The sequence below is a fragment of the Alexandromys fortis genome, unplaced genomic scaffold (assembly GCF_014885135.2).
Source record: "Alexandromys fortis isolate MF-2015 unplaced genomic scaffold, M_Fortis_MF-2015_v1.1 scaffold_1, whole genome shotgun sequence".
Lineage (NCBI taxonomy): Eukaryota > Metazoa > Chordata > Mammalia > Rodentia > Cricetidae > Alexandromys > Alexandromys fortis.
In genome coordinates, this window is record NW_026067927.1 from 15,302,663 (window position 1) to 15,324,228 (window position 21,566).

At 39.0% G+C, this 21,566-nt stretch overlaps 1 protein-coding gene and 2 non-coding genes across 3 annotated transcripts in view; all 3 read left to right on the top strand.

Moving 5' to 3' along the window:
- Sf3b3 (splicing factor 3b subunit 3) overlaps positions 1-21,566 on the top strand; it is a 39,420-nt gene that overhangs the window by 3,436 nt on the left and 14,418 nt on the right. Inside the window, exons 3-15 of the mRNA XM_050143443.1 lie at positions 352-678; positions 1,383-1,555; positions 2,300-2,441; positions 4,817-4,929; positions 6,575-6,712; positions 7,628-7,731; positions 9,058-9,223; positions 10,182-10,277; positions 12,158-12,230; positions 18,026-18,177; positions 18,600-18,755; positions 20,710-20,865; positions 21,550-21,558. Of these exons, the coding sequence (XP_049999400.1) occupies positions 352-678; positions 1,383-1,555; positions 2,300-2,441; positions 4,817-4,929; positions 6,575-6,712; positions 7,628-7,731; positions 9,058-9,223; positions 10,182-10,277; positions 12,158-12,230; positions 18,026-18,177; positions 18,600-18,755; positions 20,710-20,865; positions 21,550-21,558 (1,805 nt within the window). The remainder of the gene's footprint in view (positions 1-351; positions 679-1,382; positions 1,556-2,299; positions 2,442-4,816; positions 4,930-6,574; positions 6,713-7,627; positions 7,732-9,057; positions 9,224-10,181; positions 10,278-12,157; positions 12,231-18,025; positions 18,178-18,599; positions 18,756-20,709; positions 20,866-21,549; positions 21,559-21,566) is intronic.
- On the top strand, positions 991-1,067 carry LOC126503096 (small nucleolar RNA SNORD111). The gene has a single exon (XR_007592163.1). It is a non-coding gene; the product is annotated as a small nucleolar RNA SNORD111 (small nucleolar RNA).
- Positions 6,275-6,362, top strand: LOC126503095 (small nucleolar RNA SNORD111). Its single transcript, XR_007592162.1, has one exon. It is a non-coding gene; the product is annotated as a small nucleolar RNA SNORD111 (small nucleolar RNA).

Consider the following 21,566-nt stretch of genomic DNA (forward strand, 5'->3'; position numbering starts at 1 on the left):
CTACCTTTCTTTTTTTTTTTTTTTTTTTTTTTTTTTTTTTTTTTTTTTTTTGAGGCAGGGTTTCTCTGTCTCAAAAGCTTTTGTTGGAGCTTGCCCTGGAACTTGCTCTACAGAGCAAGACTAGGCTGGCCTCCAACTCACAGAGATCCACCTGCCTCTGCCTTCCAAGTACTGGGATTTAAGGCGTGTAATACCACTGCCCAGCGGAAAGTACCTTTTCAAGTATAATAAATTAGTTCAAAATATAGATTCTGTCAACTAATTTAAACCCATTTGCCCTTTCTATCCATCCTTCTTATTTTGGGGGCTTATATTCTGGGTGTTTATGATCTTTATCTTTTGGTGATTTAGGAACCAAACAACAGGAAATTGTTGTTTCTCGTGGGAAGATTTTGGAGTTACTTCGCCCAGACCCTAATACCGGGAAAGTACATACCCTCCTCACTGTGGAAGTATTTGGTGTTATTCGGTCACTTATGGCCTTTAGGCTAACAGGTGGCACTAAAGACTACATTGTAGTTGGTAGTGACTCGGGTCGAATTGTTATCTTGGAATACCAGCCATCTAAGAATATGTTTGAGAAAATTCACCAAGAAACTTTTGGCAAAAGTGGATGTCGCCGTATTGTTCCTGGCCAGTTCTTAGCTGTGGATCCCAAAGGGAGAGCTGTTATGATTAGTGAGTGACTTACTTTATTTGCTCTTGAGTGTTTCTCTGATTTTTGTGTGTATGTGCGCGTGCGCGCACACACATGAGTGTGCTCGGTATACTATATAATACGCTATGATCTTCGCAGTGTTTTAGTCTATCACTTAATGTGCTAACATTTGGCATTACATTTGTATTCTGTTTAATTTTGTTAAAGGTTTCCTTTTAAAATAGTAGGAAGGTCATAAAGTAATTTTTATATAGTTGGAAAAAAATAATTGTTCTGCAGCAAAGGCTGGGGTGGAAGGATCTTAGTTGTGTGGTCAGTGTGGTTGCTTTCTTCAGCCTGAAGTGATGATTCACATTCATGTCTCTTCTCTGATGAGCTACTGAAGGAAACTGTGTATCTGATCAGGCCTCTAGAGGGCAACCCTTTGAATCACTAGGCCTAGTTCAAAGGATAGCTAACACAAATATTACTTAGTATTGTGTTCTCAGTGTTCTTAAGTCCAGGGCACCTTAAAACTTTCTGAAGAATTAGAGGGATATTAAGATTTTTTTTCTTAGAAAGAAGGGGTTATAATTTTTTGATCTGCTAACAATAGAGAGCTGTACGCTACTTGTACAGTTAGTGATAACTGTTAATCTTATTTTAAAAGAATAGCATTGTGTATGTCTAAGGTACTTTATTCATCAAGTGGAAGTCTGGTGTGTTTCATTTCCTTCAACTATAGGTGCAATTGAGAAGCAAAAATTGGTATATATCTTGAACAGAGATGCTGCAGCTCGACTTACCATTTCATCTCCCCTGGAGGCCCACAAAGCGAACACTCTAGTATATCATGTGGTTGGAGTAGATGTGGGTTTTGAAAATCCTATGTTTGCTTGTTTGGAAATGGATTATGAGGTACTGAAGACTGTCTCTCCCTCTTTCTCTCTCTCTTTTAATTCATCTCAATTTTTTTTTGTGTGTAAAATAATTACCTTCATTGTGTGGATGTGGGTCTTAAAGCCTTCTTTGTTACTATTTAAATTTTTTTCTCAAATCATTCCGGGGTGGGGAGGGGGAGGCGTTTTGAGGTAGGTTTCTCTCTGTAGCTTTGGAACCTGTCCTGAAACTTGCTCTGTAGACCAGGCTGGCCTCAAACTCAAAGCGGTCTGCCTTCCTCTACCTCCTGAGTGCTGGGATTAAAGGTGTGCACCCGCATGGCTCTTAAATTATTTTTTTCTGGCAGGTCTTTTTCACATTAAAATGCTTTACTGAAAACCTTCAAAATGTTTGCACTTGACTATGTCACATCCTTTGCTGTGATTTAAGTGACAGACTGTGGACTGAGATATTTATTGGGAGGAGCTGCATGAGAGATACAAAGTTCTATTTGATGTATTTTTAAGAAGGGGAGTAGTGAAAGGCAAAGCATACTAACTACCCTTTGCTCTGGACAGAAAGCAGCATCCTCTAGTAGTGGCATCCCTGGATATAGAATAATAGAGATTGGTGTCCTTGTAGCTCTACCATTTGTATAGTAGCATGAACTTTGTCAAACTCTTAGGAATCTGTGAACCTTTATTTCATTGTGTAAATACAAGGTCCTGTTATCCTTTCTAAGTCTAAAATTTTCTGATTAGTCTTTGTGGCACTGTCCTACAGGAAGCAGACAATGATCCAACAGGAGAAGCAGCAGCTAACACTCAGCAGACACTCACTTTTTATGAATTAGACCTTGGTTTAAATCATGTGGTTCGAAAATACAGTGAACCCTTGGAGGAACATGGCAACTTCCTTATTACAGGTACTTTTCTCCAGTGCTTCTTTGTGCTTTTAAAAAAAAGTTACTTTATATGGGTGTTTTGCTTTTTTGTATGTCTGTGGAGGCCTGAAGAAGATATTGGATCCCTATGAATTAGAGTTACAGACCGTTGTGAGTTGCCATGTGAGTGCTGGGAATTGAATCCCAGTCTCTGGAAGAGAACCAGTGCTCTTAATTAACTGCTAAGCCATCTCTAGCCTGTTTTGTATCTTTTACTTGCTTCATTTTATGCCCAAACTCAATAAGTTTGACAACATAGGATTTGGGTCTTAATTTCCTATAGCAAACCTTAGCTTTTTATGTTTCTGTTCTGTTGTTTTTAGACAAGTTCTCATCCTTTAGTCTTGGTTAGGTCATCCAAACTCACCAGGAACTCATGACAGTTCTTGCCTTCTTAGTTTCTAGTGTTGGAATTACAGATGTTGGCTACCATACCAAGTTTTACGGGTATTTTTTTTTTCTTTTTGAAAATGATTATGGGGGGGGGGAGACTGGGCACCATATGTCTTTAATCCCAGCAGGGGATCTCTGAATTGGAGGCCAGCCTGATTGGCAGAATGAGTTCCAGGACAGCCAGGGCTACACAGAGAAACCCTGTCTGTAAAAACAAGCAAAAGGTGCTGTGCCGAATATTTGAAGTATCTAACTCTTTTTGATAACTCTTACCCTCTGAAGTATGTAGACAAGTCAGTTTATGAATTTGAAAGTTTAGATGAAATACTCTGAAAAGCATTACTAATATTAATCTAAAGAGAAATTGGAGGTCCCCAAAGTGGCTTAACAAGGTGCTTGCCACCAAGCCTGAAGATCTGGGTTTGATTCTTGGAACTACAGCCTCTTTGGTAGGAGAGAACCTACTCCTATGGTTGGCCACTGACCTTCACATGAACACCTTTGTTCATGTCCATCTTCATGCTCAAATGTAACAGTTTTGTTTTCAGGTGTTTATTTTTGTGTGTGAATATGCCTGTGTAAGTTACTGCACAAGGACCTAAGAGGATGTCCAGATCTGGAGCTGTAGTCGTGGGCAGTTAATGAACCACTGAACTTGGATCCTCTGTGTGTTTTTGAGACAGGGTTTCTCTGTGTAACTTTGGAGCCTGTCCTGGAACTTACTCTGTAGACTAGGCTGGCCTTGAACTCACAGAGATCCCCCCTGTCTCTGCCTCATGAATTCTGGGATTAAAGGTGCCACCACCTGGCATACTTAGGTCCTCTTAACTGCAGAGCTAACCCTCAATTACCATTTATTTTTTACTGTTTTAAGAAAAAACTTTAGCCGTTGGTGATGACGCACACCTTTAATCCCAGCAATCAGGAGGCAGACAGGCAGATCTCTATGAGCTCGAGGCCAGCCTGGTCTACAGAGTGAGTTCCAGGACAGATTCCAAAGCTCCAGAGAAAACCTCAGTGGTTAAGAGCATTGCCTGCGCTTCCAAAAGTCCTGAGTTCAATTCCTGGCAACCACATGGTGGCTCACAACCATCTATAATGAGGTCTGGTGCCCTCTTCTGGCCTACAGACATACACACAGACAAAATATTGTATACATAATAAATAAATAAATAAATACCAGAAAGAAAGAATTTCACCAGGTATGGTGACATGCCTTTAGTCCAAGCACTTGAGAGACATAGGCAGTTGAATCTTACTGTATCTGAGGCAAATCCTGGGCATGTATAATGAACGAGATGCCTGATTCGAAAAGAAAAAGAACACAAAATATATTTGTTCAGACAGGTAGTAAAATAATAAAAGTTATTTATTTAAAAACTGTAGGAGACTATATTGCTTATTGTGAGTATCAGAACTGAGGAAGGGGCCTGGAGATGTGACTTAGCAGCTAAGATCATTGACAGCAACAGCACCCCTACCCCCGGGATATGAGATTACAGGGTGTGCTTTCGCTTAAAGCTTTTAAGTGGTCCTCTTGTTTGTATGGAAAGCACTTTGCCAACTGGGCCCCAATTTTTTATTTATCTATTTAGTCTTTTGGAACTGTTTTATACCTCAGACTGGATTCAAATCTTTCAGTGTAGATAAATCTTGAGTCTTTGATTCATCATTCTTATAGGTGCTAGGATTATAGATGGAAACTACCATTTCTGGCTTTGTTTTAATACAGGTCAGACTAGCCCCAAACTCACTGTAACTGAAGGTTACTTGACTTTTGATCCTCTTGCCTCTTCCTCCTCTCAAGTTCTTGGATTAACAGTGAGCATCAGGGGGAAGAAATATTTGGTTTGCTTGTCTTTTAGTTTCTGGCACTCAACCTCATCAGTGGGAAAGACAACAGTTAAATAAAAGCAGGCCAGAGTAGTTTACGTCACTGTTAAGTTTATTTTTTCCTCTCACAGTTCCTGGAGGGTCAGATGGTCCAAGTGGGGTGCTGATCTGTTCTGAAAATTATATCACCTATAAGAACTTTGGTGACCAACCAGATATCCGATGTCCAATTCCTAGGAGACGGGTAAGATCTTTGTCATAGAGGAAAGATGTTGTTAGGAAGTGAATTACATTTTTATGATTACAGGATAGTTATTTTCTCTCTCTTTTTCCCCCGAGACAGAGTTTCTCTGTGTAGACCAGACTGGCCTCAAACTTACGGAGATCTACCTGCCTCTGCCTCCTGAGTGCTGGGATTAAAGATGTGTCCTACCACCACTTGGCCTGACTCTCTTTTTTAATATTTTATGTGCATGTATGCCAAGGAGGTTGTAGGACAAACTTCAGGAGTCAGTTTTGGCCTTCCATCATGTGGGCCTCAAATTTGAACTCGTGTTGTTAGGCTTAGCAAGCTTCGCTGTCTGCTAAGCCATCTCACTGACCCCTAGTATATCTTAAATTTATCTGTTGCCAAGTTTTAGTTATTCTAAGAAATAAATGCTGTTTTTCTAAAATAGGTATTTTTAAAAGATGAAATTACTATTTTGTTTATTAATATATAACCCAGAATAGGATCAAAACTTTCAATTTAGCTCAGGATAAACTTGTCTTTCTGTAATCCTTGTACCCTTCCAAGTGTCAGGATTACGGTCATATGCTGCTGTGCCTCGTATATTCAGTTCTTGGACACAAAGCTTTGTGTGTTCGGGGTGAGCACTGCCTGTTGAGCAAACTATCGCTTTACTAAGGTGGTACCTGCCTGTTCACTTTATTGTGAGCTCACAGACTATGATGGTAGTCTTTGAGTTTTGTAATTATTCTTTGCTTTATAATCTATTTATCCTGTGAATACATTATCGATCTTATTCCTGCATCAGTTTTTACATTGTTTCCCCCTCAACTTTAAATAATCTATTTTTAATATTGGCTCTAGATTTAACCTAATAGGGTTTAATTAGTTGATCTGTGTGGAAATCCATTAATTTCCTAAAAACCTAAGCAGAAACTTAACCTTGACTAAAAATAGTGAAATCAGCCTGTTGATCAGACATTTCCTGAGCATCTAACGGCCAGGACTTTGCTATAAAACTTCATATAGAAGCCGGGCGGTGGTGGCGCACGCCTTTAATCCCAGCACTCGGAAGGCAGAGGCAGGTGGATCTCTGTGAGTTCGAGGCCAGCCTGGTCTACAAGAGCTAGTTCCAGGACAGGAACCAAAAGCTACGGAGAAACCCTGTCTCGAGAAATCAAAAAAAAAAAAAAACCCAAAACAAAAAGCAAAACTTCATATAGAGTTTGCTAGCATAAATATTTTATGAGACGTTAACATTAAAAACTCAGAGCAACAGAATTTGGTACTGCACTGATCGGTTGGTGATGGATGCCTCATGGCAGTGTGAATGTAGTTTTTGTTTTTAAATTTTTACTCGCAGCCTGAAATGATGACTTTAATTTCATGTCTCTTCTCTGACATTTTTCTCTGGAGATGATTTTTGCCTTACTGATCTGATCAGGCTGCAGAATGGAATATTAGCTGTTTTTTTTGTGGTTACTGGGCGTTTAGTATATGTTTCGAACAGACAAGTTGTTTTGTTTAGTTGGCAGCTACTGTGGTTAATATTTGGATGTTAGTACACATACAAATATGTGTACTTGAGTGTTAAAGTTCTGAATTCTAGAGTAAGGAGTACCTATTTCTAAGATGTTGGTTATATATTTGGCCTTGCTAGAATGACCTGGATGACCCTGAAAGAGGAATGATTTTTGTGTGCTCTGCTACCCATAAGACCAAGTCCATGTTCTTCTTTTTGGCCCAAACGGAGCAGGGAGATATCTTTAAGATTACTTTGGAGACAGATGAAGATATGGTAAGTAGACAATGGGTGGGGTGGGGAAATATGCATTTGTTGTAGTCTATTTTGATTTTTAATTTGAATATAATTTAAAACCATTGTCTAAAGTACTTGGTGTATATATATGTGTATATATACATATATGTGTGTGTATACATACATACATACACACACATGTAAGATTTACAAAGCTGCTTTGCACCTGAGTGAAGATAGGGAGAAAGTTGATACTCGATAAGTCGGAAAGAGGGCTTTTGCCTTGTCTTATTGGTCTTATTGCATCTTGTTTTGTCCTATTTGGAGGCCTGCCTTTTTTTTGTTGTTTTTTTGTTTGTTTGTTTTTGAAGAGGAAACGGAGGGGGAGTGAATCTGGGGAGAGGGGAGGTGTTGGGGGCCTGGGAGAAGTGGAGGGAGGGGAAACTGGCTAGGATGTATGGTTTGAGACAATCTTTTTAATAGGAAGGAAAAGAAATACAGATAACTTAAAAAGTGGTTGTTTTGGGGTTTGAATGTAAAATAGGTTTTCCCATTCTGGCTAACAAGTCTTGTAAAGCCATAACAGTAATTTATATGAATAAGAGAAAACTCATGTCTTAGAGTTGATAATATGTATGATCTTTTTTTGACTTGGTCCTTAACAATGGGCAATTTTAGTTATCTAGATAGCCGTTTAGTTGGAAGTTGGTATGGTTCGTAAAGGTTAGGTACTCATTTTCTGTACCTTATAGGGTCAGTCTAAATTAACTTGGGCATTGAAACAGAACAGTAGACCATGTATAAGCAAATCAGCCTTGCAGGTCTAAGTTGTCATTTGTTTGCTTATGGTTTAGATACTGAGCATAGTGTTTTACGTGGTTCTGCTTGTGATGTATAATAGTGGGCCACTGTGGCCAAGCTGCACTTGCCTTTACACTAGTCTTTTTGCTCCAGGTAACTGAGATCCGCCTGAAGTATTTTGATACTGTGCCTGTTGCTGCTGCTATGTGTGTGCTTAAAACAGGCTTTCTTTTTGTGGCATCAGAATTTGGAAATCAGTAAGTAATGTTTTTATTGTCCCAGTTTACTTTGGTTACCACAAGTAGTAAAAGGGCGGTGTGGTTTCAGGAGTAGGGAGCTTTTCACAGAATAGTTAAGGTTTTTCTAAACAAGTATTGCTCTAATTTTCTATATGTACCAGGTACATATAGAAAGCTCGAAGAGGGCATCTAGAACTTGAGTTCCATATGATTGTGAGCCGTCAAAATGTGAACACTGGGAACCAAACTTAGGTCCTCTACAGGAACAGAAAAGGCTCTTAAACCACCTCTACCGCCACCACCGAAGCATCCCTCCAGTTCCATTTTTGTGTTCGTTTTCTTGTTAGCTTCCTTTACTTCAGTGGCTTCTGTCACTGCCCCTTAATATCTGTAAAAATACCTAGATCCCAGCCCTTGGAAGGCTAAGGCAAAAGAATTATCAAGTTCAAGTCCAACTTGGGCTACATCGTGAGATGATTGTCTCCAGAAAACTAAAAACCAGAGAGGTTTCCACAAATACTTCTTGTGCAGACCTAAACTTGAAGTTCACTAGTACTTACGCTTTCTGCGCACATCACCAATGTGCTGTTGTCAGGATTTTTTTGCTAATGATTAAAGAGCCATTTCTAGTAACTTGTGAGTTCTTAATTGATTTTTCCTCTACTGCTTTTTGTGGTTACAGTCTAAATTCTTTTGGGTTTCCTGCAAAAACCCAGTTTTTATAGAGTTGTCTCCACACCTCAACAAGATAGGACAATCCTTAGTTATATTTTTTTCCTAGGTCTTTGTAATAACAATCTTTGATGGATCTTCATTGCCAAATGGAAGAAATCTGAACTCTAGTTTCCAATTTAAAACCAGTATCTACAACTTAAATTACTTACATAAATGGCAAGGTCTTGCCAGTATCTCTTGTCATGTATGCAAATACTTTACTAATTTAAACTCAGTTTTCTCATAATTAAAATGTAGATACTTTCTAGGAGTTTGTGCTATTTCTAACTTATTTCCAGTGGAAGTATGTATGGTTATATAGGCCGGTGTCAATATCAGGTTTCTTCCTCAAGGCTCTTTACCTTATTTTCTGAAACAAGGTCTTGCACTGAACCTGAAGTGCACTGATTTTGCATAGACTGGCTGGACGAAAGCTCCAGGGATCCGTGCCTGTCTCCTCAGCTCTGGGATTATAGATGGGTACTGCTGCATCCTGATCTTTATGTGGGTGCTGGTTGCGAAAGTTTTTCAGCTAAGTTTGTTAATCAAATCCAAGTATACCGAAATCTAACTATGCTCAATCGTTTGCACATAACCTATGACAAAGAAAGTCTATTTGCTTTTCCCCAGTTATTTATATCAAATTGCCCATCTTGGAGATGATGATGAAGAACCTGAATTTTCATCTGCCATGCCACTAGAAGAAGGAGACACATTCTTCTTTCAGCCAAGACCACTCAAAAACCTTGTGCTGGTTGATGAATTGGACAGCCTCTCTCCCATTCTGTTTTGCCAGGTGTGGCCTTATTAAGTCACCTCTACATTGTGTCAGCCCATTATTAAAATGAAATGCAGTCATTTAAAGTTTTTTTCAGATTGAATTGTAGTCTTAAGAACAACCTGTCTGTTGAATCACTGCTGTGGAAAACTGGTAGTTAAAGAAGTTCGGGGTCTAAAATCTACCAGTCTGTGAGGGATGTTTTGAGACGGTCTGATTCTGTGTAAACTAGTCTTAAGTATAGTTGTGAACCCGCTGTCCTCCTGTCTTAGCTCCTGAGGACTGAGATTAGAGGTATAAGCCTGCCTAATTGTGTAAGATTTGAGTTAGCCATATCATAAGCACATATATAAATATGTAACTGATAATGTGTCTAATAAATTTTTGAAGTCATGGTTAGGGTAATTGGAACACCTGAGAATGTAGGTTAAAATTGTTTTTATGAGTGACAGTTATAATTATTCAGTATAATTTGACCATTGAAGGAAGCATTAATTTCAGGTATAGGTTATATATAACAATACTTCATTTCACTCAGTGTCAAAGTTCCTTTCTGATTTCTGAACAAATTGCATGTGTTTTGTTTCTTTTTTTTTAATCTGTCTGTTTTCTTTTTTGTTGTTGTGTTTGTTTGTTTGTTTGTTTTTTCAAGACAGGGTTTCTCTGCATTCCTTGCTGTCTTTTGGAACTCATTCTGTAGACCAGGCTGGCACTATTACCTCAGAGGCCTGCCTGCTTCTTCCTGCCTCTGCCTCCAGAGTGCTGGTATTAAGTGCACTGCCACCACCTAACAATTTTTTTGTGGGATTTGTTTTCTTTCTTGTTGTTTTGTTGGTTGTTTGTTTGATATAGAACATGGGGGGCCGTTTTTCTTTTTCCAGTCAGTAGCCCTTGATATAACTTTAGAGACTAGTTTGTCCTCTCATAGTCAGGTTTGAAAACTTAGTTTAATAGACATTTTCCCCTTGTTGTGCAGATAGCTGATCTGGCCAATGAAGACACTCCTCAGCTGTATGTGGCCTGTGGTAGGGGACCCCGGTCATCTCTGAGAGTCTTAAGGCATGGACTTGAGGTAAGATGAATTTCTTGGTTTTCTTGATGGTGTAAAAGGAAGGCCAGCACAAAACATTATACAGACTTACTTCAGTGAGATCAAAGATGAACTGTTTCTGTGAACAAATATGTACGCCTTCTTGTCCCTGAAGTTCATGGAGTTTTACCTTTTCCTTAATAGAATGGTAACTCCAGGTTCACTACCTATGATATTTTGGTGGAAGAAAATAATATTTTCTGTGATCATTTGAAGTTAGAGTTTATGGTTGGCAAGCTAGGTCTTAAGAGGACTCTGTCTATTTTTCACCAATTTTTGTTAAAGTATAACCAAGTTCAATGTTGTTGTTTTGGAAATCTGAAAATATTTTCACTGCCAAAATACTTCACTAAATCTTCAGTGGCCTTGATCAAATTTAGAAACAACATGTGTGCTTGCTTGTCTTTCCTTTTTCTTTTTTTCTTCTCTTCCTGGCCTGGCCCTCATTCCCTTTTCTTTCTTTTTTTTTTTTATTTTTTTATTTTTAAGTTTGTTTTAAGACAGGGTTTCTCTGTGTAGACCTAACTAGCTGTCCCAGAATTTGCTCAGTAGGCCTGGCTGGCCTCTGCCTCCTGAATGCTGGAACTAAACACAACCACAACCACCTGGCTTCCTTTGTTGTTTTTAAAGAAAAGGTCTCACTGTAGCTAGGACTGACCTCAGACAGCTGTCCAACTGTCCCAACCTGCATGCCAGAGCTGAAGTTCTCGATTATTTACTGCTCATTGGCTCCCGGTGAGGATCAGCTGCCCACTAATTCTTTCCACACAAAAGACAATTTTGTGTAGTGTAAGATAAAAGACTCCAGAGTTGCTTTTTAATGCCTTGCCTTCTGTCCTTACAACTTTATAAACAGAGCTTTTGTTATATTTTGAAAATAGTTAAAAATAGTTATTGCTTTGTTCCTTCTTGTATGTCTTCCTTTCTTTGACTATCATCTTATTTGAATAAAAACCAAGTTTTTTATTAGTTGAGTAGCATATTGGGACATAAGTTTTACTCTGACGTTTTTTGTGTGTGGGGTGCGTTTCGAGGCAGGGTTTCTTTGTCAAACAGTTGTGGCTGACCTGGAACTCAATCTATAGAGAGGTCTACCTGTCTCTGCCTCCTGAGTGCTGGGATTAAAGTCGTAGCCATCACCACCCAGCACTGATGAAGTTCTTATGTCTTACTGTTGTTCTTGGAAACTCAAAAGGACATTGTCTTGAATTTTCTTGTTCTTCCTAGAAGATGTAGTTACATAGCACAATGCATTAAGCACTCTGTCTCTGGGTCACTTAAAAATATTTATTTAGAGTGGCTTTACATAACAGAATCCCAAAGGTAATAAATAGAGAGTTCATGTATGATCTGTTTTGACTGTCCTTAAGGAGCATCACAGTGTAGTTGGAAAAATTGTACTGGTACCGTTTGCTTTCTTTGAATCACTTGTACCGTGATTGTCAGCCCATGGGTAAAACAGTATTTTTCCTAATGTGTGTGTGGCATTTGCATCTGTGAAGAGATGTGATTTTTGTCTTGTAGAAGTTAGAGAAAGCAATAAAGTTGCTGATTTAGATGGTTTCATTTATTTTCAGTGGTGCTTGTCATTTTTTAAGAGTATAGACTTGGCAAATCCAAAGGAAGTATATAGTTTGGCTGTAAACCTGTACCCTTCTGTATGTTCCATAGCTTTTTGTTGTCTGTCATGGAGATTGCCAGTGCCTCTAGTTTTGGGGTTTTAGGTTCCACAAAGTGGTCCAGTTCTTTACCTTACTGTACAGTGTGGGGCCTCTAGAGGCCTTTGGGATATTATTACCTAGCATAGTAAGTAGTAGAGTTTCATGCTCACTGGATCTGTGGCTTGCCTTCTCTCCTTTTAGGTGTCGGAAATGGCTGTTTCTGAGCTCCCTGGTAACCCCAATGCTGTCTGGACAGTACGTCGGCACATTGAAGGTAAGTGTCCTTTTCCTCATAGTCAAGATGGGACTTGGGAACCATTGCCGTGGGAAACTTAGAAACTGCATGCATAATATGTCTATATCGCTTCATCTATTACCACAGAAACTTCTGGCACAACACCATAATTTTTGAGGCTTCTGGTCAGGGTACTTTCATTTACTGCTGCTCATTCTGAAAGTGGATAGTGAGGGTATAGAGTGGCTGTTTATGTTTTAGTTACAGCATAAACATTTCAGGATCAGCAGTTGCCTGTGATTTTTGAGTTTATAAAGCTCTGGTTTCACCTGTGTAAGAGGTATGTTCTAAGGGGAAAATTGTTTTCTCGTTGTGCTTGAATTATGTTTTCATTGTGCTAAAATTACAGTGAAAGTCAAGATTATAAAACCTATTAATTGGTCCGTTCTGCTCATGCCTAAAAATGTTTAGATTGAGTGGAATCAATTTCAGTAGAAAAGGAGTCATGAAGGAGATGGAATCTGAGTTTTTTTTTAATTAAAAATGTTCACCTCAAAACTGAAACTCTTGCACTTCTATGGTACGTCAGTGATAAGAATGTCTTATAACATTGAATTCAGTCCCATAACAGAACTCTTGTCATGTTTCCGGTGGTTTCTGTGGAGCAGGTTATTGTTCTGAGACCTCATTTTCATCTTTTCTCTCAGGAATGTTGAACTAGTGAAATCTGGCCAGCAAACAAAGCTTTGGCTGGAAAACAGCTGTAATTCTGCCTGAGGTTCAGATGTTCTAGTTGAATGGAGCAAACTGGAGGGAGATGGGAAATGTGTAGGAGGAAACCTTTTTAGAATGTGTCGTATTTTATTTTTTGTGGATTTTGTTCTCATAGTTGGAATCAGTTGAAAGGGGAGTGTCATCAGGAAATTGATAGGCTTGTTTTAGCTGAGAAAGTGATTGAATATTTGGTTTGAAGAGATTTCTACATTGAATGTAATTTCTACATAGAGAAACTAGTTGTTGGTGGTCTTAATTTTGGTGGATTGTAATAAAAAGGTTCTAATAAATGTTATTTAGATTAGTTAAACTAGAAAGATGCTTTGAGAGATCTGATGCTTTTAAAGGTGGATCTCATTGTTTACTTAGGCTAGCCTAGAGCTTGTTGTGTCCCGAGTGGCCTTATATTCACAGTCCTTTCTCAGCTTCCTGAGTACAGTGATGACAGGCATGTGCCCAGCTTCTAATTTTTTAGATAGTTTTTGAAAGTTTTAGAGCAGATTTAGGTTTGCTGAAGTTACTCCTCGTTTTTATGAAGAAAAGGCAGAAAAATCTCAAGTGTTGACTCTAAAATCAATACACCTAAATAGTAGAAAATTATCTCCTGAATCCTAATTCAATGCTTATTTTGACTAACTCTGGTGGGAGTCTATAGTATTGGTTTCTTGTGTGCTTTCATCTTCTAGTCGTCTTTCAGAGTAATTAACATAGAATTTCTGCCTTAGAACATTTGTCATATAAAAGAGACTGGAGTAGTTCAGTGGTAATGCACTTGACAAGCATGCATAGGGGTTTGAGGCCAGATCTATACTATAGAACCACCAAAAAATTTAAAAAGACAGGTATGCATCTCCTGTTTGCACTGATGTGAAAGTATAAGCATGCTGGCAGGAGGGGTTATAGGACAGAAAAGAGGCTTATTTGAAGGTGAAGGAAGGATTGTAGAGAGAGAAATGTTTGCCAACATAAGTGCTGGGCAGTTTCTAGTGTGGTGGAACTGATAGTTGAAATTGATGTTCTCTTAAATATCAAAAGCTAGGAAGCAACTATTTCCTGATCAGTTTTACTTTTTACTGTACTTTGGGGCAATTACCCTCAAAAACATGTTAGGTTTCCTGGTCATTTTCTTTCCAGATATTCCACGTTACTACTGAGTGAGCATTCCTCTATCCACACGTGTTTCCGTCTTCAGGCAAATACTAACCTTGGCTGGTACTTGGTGATGTATACTACCAATACCAAGCCTTTTTTTCTCTTCCACAGGTGGCTGGTGAAGGTGCTGATTATCACAGGTGTGTACCTACTGTTAGGGTCTACTGTGGGATCTTATAGGGAAAGGGATGACCTGCACAGAATACTGAGGCTGCCCTAATGGTGTCTCTCAGAGGGAACTTTGCAGTTGGATCTCAGTGTGTATTGTAGTGACAGTCACCCATCTGCTCGCTTATAAGCTGGTCTAAGGCATAAATAAGCCTTTCTTTTCCCCCAGAGTCTGAACAGTACATCTAGTTGGCTTTTATGAAACTGAAAGAATGTATAACTAGCAAAGCACAGCTTCAGTCTCTTAGAATTATCCATTCTAGATGTATTGACTGAAAGAGTAGGACCTCAAGAAGTATGTGATGTGTCACAGTAAACTGAAGCAAGCAGAGCCAGGTGCTCTGAATATCAAATGAGAAGGAAATACAGAAGATCAGTCATCTACATTTTTGCTCTCTCTTGTTACCTTTTGGAGAGGACTATTTGCAGAGTAGTTGATCATACAGCAAGAAGAGTAAAGCGTTCCCTCTCTGGGCTGCTTGGTAGTGCTCCAGAGGAGCAGCGGGGAGAGAGAGATTGAAGTATTGGGCATTAAGAGCTGTTTTCTTACCCTAAGAGATTTTTCCCTGAGACAGAAAGAAATAATTTTTGTGTAAGACTCAGAACCTCTAGAAAAAGGATTTAATTTTTATAGTTCTTATATTATGCCTGAAGCATTTTTTTTTTTTCTGAATGTCAGCTTTTACCCCGTAATCTCCCTAAGAGTAATAGTAATTAATCTGTTTCAGGACATTGCTGGAGAATGGAAATAGTAGAAGTTATGGTGTCCTTGGTATTTACTGGGAAATGGGTATTTTCAGGAAATCTGCAATTAAAGGAACTTTAAGGCTTTAGGCATTGTTCTCTCACGTGTTGTCATTTAGTCAAAGTGTGACCCCTGCTTAAGTTCATTGAACATTTCCTTTATATCTGAGTAGTCTAAACTGGTGGTTAAAGGGAAGGTGTAGCCCTGGGCTCCCCTTCTCAACCCCATTCTCTTCATGTGTAAGTCAAAAATTGTACGACTTTTCTTCCAAAAAGACTCCCTTTTCCCTCTCAGCTAAGGGAAAACCCTGGAAAGTGTGGCCAGTTAAAGCCCTTTATGGATTGACTTTAATTTAGTCTTACACAACTTTCAAGGTACCAAGTTTTAGTAAATAGAAATATGAGATATGGTGCGGTGTTTTTACAAAAGTAAGCAGTTTGTTAGTACATGTCAGAAATTCGGAGCTGGAATAGAGTTTTAAGGTTGATGATGGGTTGAGATTGATTAATTTAGGTCTTTCTCTAAACTATAGAAATCCATTTAGAGACAACTATATCCTAATTTCCTTTTTAAATATTACTTATTATGGTGTATGTGTAGACACAGCGTGCATGTGGAGTACAGAGGACAACTTTGTGGGGTTACTTCTCTCCATCCTTTATGTGGCTTCTGTGGGTGGAACCTGGATCTCAAGGCTTGTGCAACAAGCACCTTTACCCTCTGAGCCATCTCGTCAGGCCTTAAGTCATTTTATAATAGCAAACAGTGCTTTGTATTATGAAGCCATTATATGTGATGTCTCCAGAGCACTTGACACATGCTAACAGTTAAAACTGTTTTGGTTTTTTGGAGGGGGAGGTGGTTTCGAGACAGGGTTTCTCTGTAGCTTTGGTGCCTGACCTAGAACTAGCTCTTGTAGACCAGGCTGGCCTCGAACTCACAGAGATCCGCCTGCCTCTGCCTCCCAAGTGCTGTGAATAAAGGCGTGTGCCACCTCTGCCCAACTCAACAGTACAATTGTAAAACAGCATCATTTATCTGGTCCAGTACTATTCAAGTTTTGAAAGTTGTATTTGTACTTTGTGAGTTACCACTCTACTGGTCCAGCCATCAGAACTTGCCTGTTGAGAAAGGTCTTTGGTTTTTCCTTTTCAGCCACCCTTGTTGCATACATGTATTAACTGGAAGTTTTGTCAAGCAGCACTTAACCCTTACTGTGTGAAGCAGTTTCATGACATGATTTCTGTTAAAAAATACTGATTACAACTCACCAGACTATGTTCTGCTAATGGGGTAGCACTATGTACACTACACCAATAACATGTCTTTACTTCACCCGTCTTATAATGCTGATTCTAATCATTCTAATAATAAGTGATTTTGGAATAATACAAACCAAAAATGGTTCTTGGTGTAGGTAGAATACTAGGTTAGTCCCTTAGCATTGAACTCTGACAAGACTTAGGGCTAGCAGAGCTCTTTAGCTGCCAGTCTCATTTAGTGCCTTACTCTGTTATTCTGTCCTTTGTTTAACTGATTTCTGGGTGGAGCAAAAGGTGACAAAAGATTGATGTAACCATACAGATATAGAGTGGGGGAGGAATCTTATTGAAAACATTAAATATTAAATGTGCCTTTATTCAGTATGTATGCAGTGTTCTAGATTGTGGACATAGGCAACTCAGAAATTGTTTTATTCTGTAGAGTGAAGGTATGGGAAATAGATGCCCTTTGACAATGGGATTCTTCAGGGGAAATTATTAAGGATGCCTTTATATAGAAATCAGATATTAAGACCTTGAGAAACTCATTAGTATTTGTTTATTCAATACTTTATGAAAAACAAATTCTAATAAGATTGCTCTTAGCCACTGTGTTAACTTTTTTTTTTTTTTTTTTTTTTTTTTTTTGGTTTTTCGAGACAGGGTTTCTCTGTGGTTTTGGAGCCTGTCCTGGAACTAGCTCTTGTAGACCAGGCTGGTCTCAAACTCACAGAGATCCGCCTGCCTCTGCCTCCCGAGTGCTGGTTGTTAACATTTTTAAACAGTGAAAAACTAAAAAGGTCAAGGACTTGAAAATATCAACAACATTCTCCCTTCTCCCATTTCCTGCTTAACTGGTACTCTTCTCATTCCCAGTTCTAGTTCTAGAATAACTAAATATGCTCAAACCTCCAGTAGTCCTTTTTAGTCACTAAAATCTTTAGTCACTAAAGATTATATTCTTTTATTAGCTCCCTTTGGAAGAAGTTAGGGGTGAGGGTCTTTTTACGGATTTTTGTTTGTCTTTTGAGACAGAGTCTCACTACATAGTTTAACTTCCTTGAATTCAGATCTACCTTCCTCTGACTCCTCCAAGTGCCCAGAATTGAGGAGTGTCCCAACATCTGGTTGGTCTTTCTAGTTCTCATAAAATATTCGTTAAATGGGTCAGAATTATACAGGATTCGCTTAGTTGCCCATCGTGCAGGAAACTCTGGGTTCCATCTTCAACACTTTATAAGTTGGGCATGATGTTATATTTCTGTAATTCCAGTACTCAGGAAAGAATCAGAGTGGTCAGAAGGTCATCTTTAGCTATATAAGTGATTTGAATCCAGCCTAGGCTACATGATATGATACCCTATCAGTCATTCAACAATTGGCACAGATTTTTCTAGTTTTTGCATACACATACAGCTATTTAAGATTTCCATAACTTTTATTTAATTTTGTCTTGTCCTTTCTGATATCTTTAGCAAATGCCTGAAGAAAATTCTAGTTTTCAGAGATAAGAGAGGAAGACATTTGTACTCAGTATCTTTGGGCATTTATTTGTAGGTTGCGAGGGCCCTCAGTCATCTTTTGGACCATCCTGTTCTGTGTGTGCATGTGTGTAGTGACTACACATAGGAGTGTTGTGGAAGGCTTCTGAAACTCTTAAGTGTCTCACTTGCCTTTCTAATGCTAGTAAATTTGAGTTCTTTACTAACCACTCCTTTCTTTTCTTTTTCCAGATGAGTTTGATGCCTATATCATTGTATCTTTCGTAAATGCCACGCTTGTGCTATCTATCGGGGAGACTGTGGAAGAAGTGACTGACTCTGGGTTCTTGGGAACCACTCCAACCTTGTCTTGCTCCTTATTAGGAGACGATGCATTGGTCCAGGTGAGCTTGCATATCTGCTCAGCATGCTGTCATGTTATGCTGTGGTGTACTTGTATTCATGTCTTCATTCTCACTTTCCAGAAAACCTCAGGGGGTACATAATGTTTTATCAACATAAAAAAGTGTACTGAGAATTAATTCCTTTCAGATTGTCACTAAGCAATTTGAAACCTAACATTTCCTATGCTTGCCATTTCTGTTACAAAATCCATTATTGCTGTTCTCATCTTTATCAAGTAGGCTTTGGACTTCTTTGAACTTGTGTAGCAAAGCATGAACTTTTAAAAAAATCTTTAAAAATTAATTTGTCTGGGCTCTGCTAACTCTAGTTGATATCTAAATTTCAGGTTTGCCAGGCATGAGAATCATTCTGGGTGATATTCAAATTGCTAGTTACATTTTGTTCTTTGACTGACTTCTAGGTGTATCCAGATGGCATTCGACACATAAGAGCAGATAAGAGAGTCAATGAGTGGAAGACCCCTGGCAAGAAAACAATCGTGAAGTGTGCAGTGAACCAGCGGCAAGTGGTGATCGCCCTGACTGGAGGAGAACTTGTCTATTTCGAGATGGATCCTGTATGTTATTTATTTTTTTGTTGTTGACCATGTGTTATCTTTCATTATGGTTTTTGGACTGAGATTCTGAAGCTTGGTAATATTGTTATCAGTATATATAATATTGGGAATTGGGAATGAGCATGTTCATAAGACAGTCTGGCCCTTTTAAAGATTTATTATTATTATTATGTATATGTATTTATGCCTGCATGAGTTTATGTGCAATATATGACTTTTTTTTTTTTTTTAAGATTATGTAGGGCTGGAGAGATGGTTCAGCAGTTAAGAGCATTGTCTGCTCTTCCAGGGGTCCTGAGTTCAATTCCCAGCAACCACATGGTGGCTCACAACCATCTGTAATGAGGTCTGGTGCCCTCTTCTGGCCTGCAGGCATACACACAGACAGAACATTGTATACATAATAAATAAATAAATATTTAAAAAAAGATTTATTATGTATACAGTGTTCTACCTGCAGGCCAGAAGAGGGTGACAGGTCTCATTACAGATTGTGAGCCATCATGTGGTTGTTGGGAATTGAACCTCTGGAAGAACAGCCTATGCTCTTATCCTTTGAGTCATCTCTCCAGCCCAATCTGGCCCTTTCTAAAGAACAAAAATTAGTAAATCTCATTCAGATTAGAGTTATGTGAAGTCCTCTTGACAGTGAAATACTTGCTAATTTTTTTGTATCTCACCCTCACCCTGTAGAACAGACTGGCCTCAGACTTGGAGATCTGCCTGTCTCTACTTCCTGAATACTGGGAATAAAGGTGTGTGCCATTATTATCTGGCTCACCTTCATTATCTAATGAATATTTGGCAAAGATTTATTTTCTTCTCTTTGTTTTTTAATTATGTGAGTACTCTATCTATATTTCCAACATTATGTCAAAAGAGGGCATCAGACCCCACTGTAGATGGCTGTGAGCCACCATGTAATCACATGAGAATAGAACTCAGGATCTTTGAAGAGCCTCCAGTGCTCCTAAACTGATGAATCATCTCTCCAGCCCCCAGTTTTTGTTTTTGTTTGTTGGTTGTTGTTGTTTTGCTTTTTAAGATGGGTTCTGATCGGATCTCTGTGAGTTCAAGGCCAGCCTGGTCTAGAAGAGCTAGTTCCAGGACAGGAACCAAAAAGCTACGGAGAAACCCTGTCTCGAAAATCAAAAAAGAAAAAAAGATGGGTTCTGATGTAGGACTCTAGGCTGGTGTCAAACTCACAGTAATCCTAAGCAATTCTTCTGTCTCAGCTTCCTAAATTCTAGGATTACACTTAGGAGTCATTGTGCCTGACTTTTGCCATTTTATATGAAAATGTATCCAGAACTTACCTTACTCTTCAAAAATCTCTACTAGAGTTGAGATTTGGTTTTGACCATGTTTCGGTTCACTTTCACTCAGGTGTTTTTTGGCGGAAGGGTTGAGGTGAGCTCACATAGACTAAATTGGCCTTGAACCCTTGGTCCTCCCTTCTGTCTCCACGTGCTGGGATTATAGTCTTGTACTACCACAGCTGGCTTCATTCAGGGTTCTCATGAAGTGTATATTTCTGTTTCCTGGTCTAGGTTAGTTTATGTTTGTGCCATATCCTGCTTTTTGTCAAAGATATTTTTACTTTTCCCCCTCTGAGATATTAATATGTTAGACATTAACCTGTGAAGTTGATTATGGGACCTGAAATGGTGAAACTCTTGGGCATTGACTGTTATTACAAGGGAGATGTGAGACAGGTGCTAGTAATGTAGCTCAGGTGGTCGATCTCCAGCCCTACGTAAACTGTCCTCAGTGGAGGCAGTGGAGCCTAAAGTTCAAGTTCATCCTTGGCTACATAGCTAGTATAAGCTACATGAAACTGTTTCAAAAGCAAAAAGGATGGGGGGGCTTAACAACCCATCGTCTTCCTTTCGTAGGCACAGAGTTTGGGGGTGGATTATAGCACATAGACCTATTTTGTTTTCCTTCCTCACAGTCAGGACAATTGAACGAGTACACAGAACGGAAGGAGATGTCAGCAGATGTGGTGTGCATGAGTCTGGCCAACGTACCTCCAGGAGAACAGCGATCTCGATTCCTGGCTGTGGGATTGGTGGACAACACTGTCAGAATCATATCCCTTGACCCATCAGTGAGTGTTCCCCTCCACCCTCTTAATTTCTCTGTTTCTGAAGGTCCAACAACAATCTGATCTCAGGCATACTTTGACGAGTGATTCTCAAAACACACCTCAGGAGTCTTGGTTGTAGTTTAAAGATACTGATTTGAGACTGAGTGTTAAATCTTTTTGACATACGACTTGAATTACTTTTGTAGTGTATTCTCTATTTTATCCGTATTAAAGTGTTTTGCTTGCGTGTCTGTATGTGCACCAGGTGTCCGATCACCTGAAATGGATAATTTTGAGCCACCATGTGGATACTGGGAGCTTGGGTCTTCTGGAAGAGCAACAAGTTCTTTTAACTACTGGAGCCATCTCTCCAGCCTTGCCCTTTGTAGTTTAAAACCTCAAAACTGTTTGTTAAAAGGAGATTTACTTGTTCTATAGCTTTACATTATTTTCAGGGAGATAGTCTTTGTTTACTTTGACTGTTGCCCACTTTGACAAAAATAAATAGGAGTTCCCAAAGCTTATTTTGAGATTTAGATTTAATGACTCTACTGCCTCAGCTTATTTTAGGGGTTTTCTTTGCCCTCGAGAAAGATCCTACTTCAATTCTAATAATCTGTGGGTATGTTCTTTTCCAAAATTGATTATTTCTTAATGGCTTGTTTGTTTGATTGATTGATTTTTTTTTTCCTTCCCCTTCCACAGGACTGTTTACAACCTCT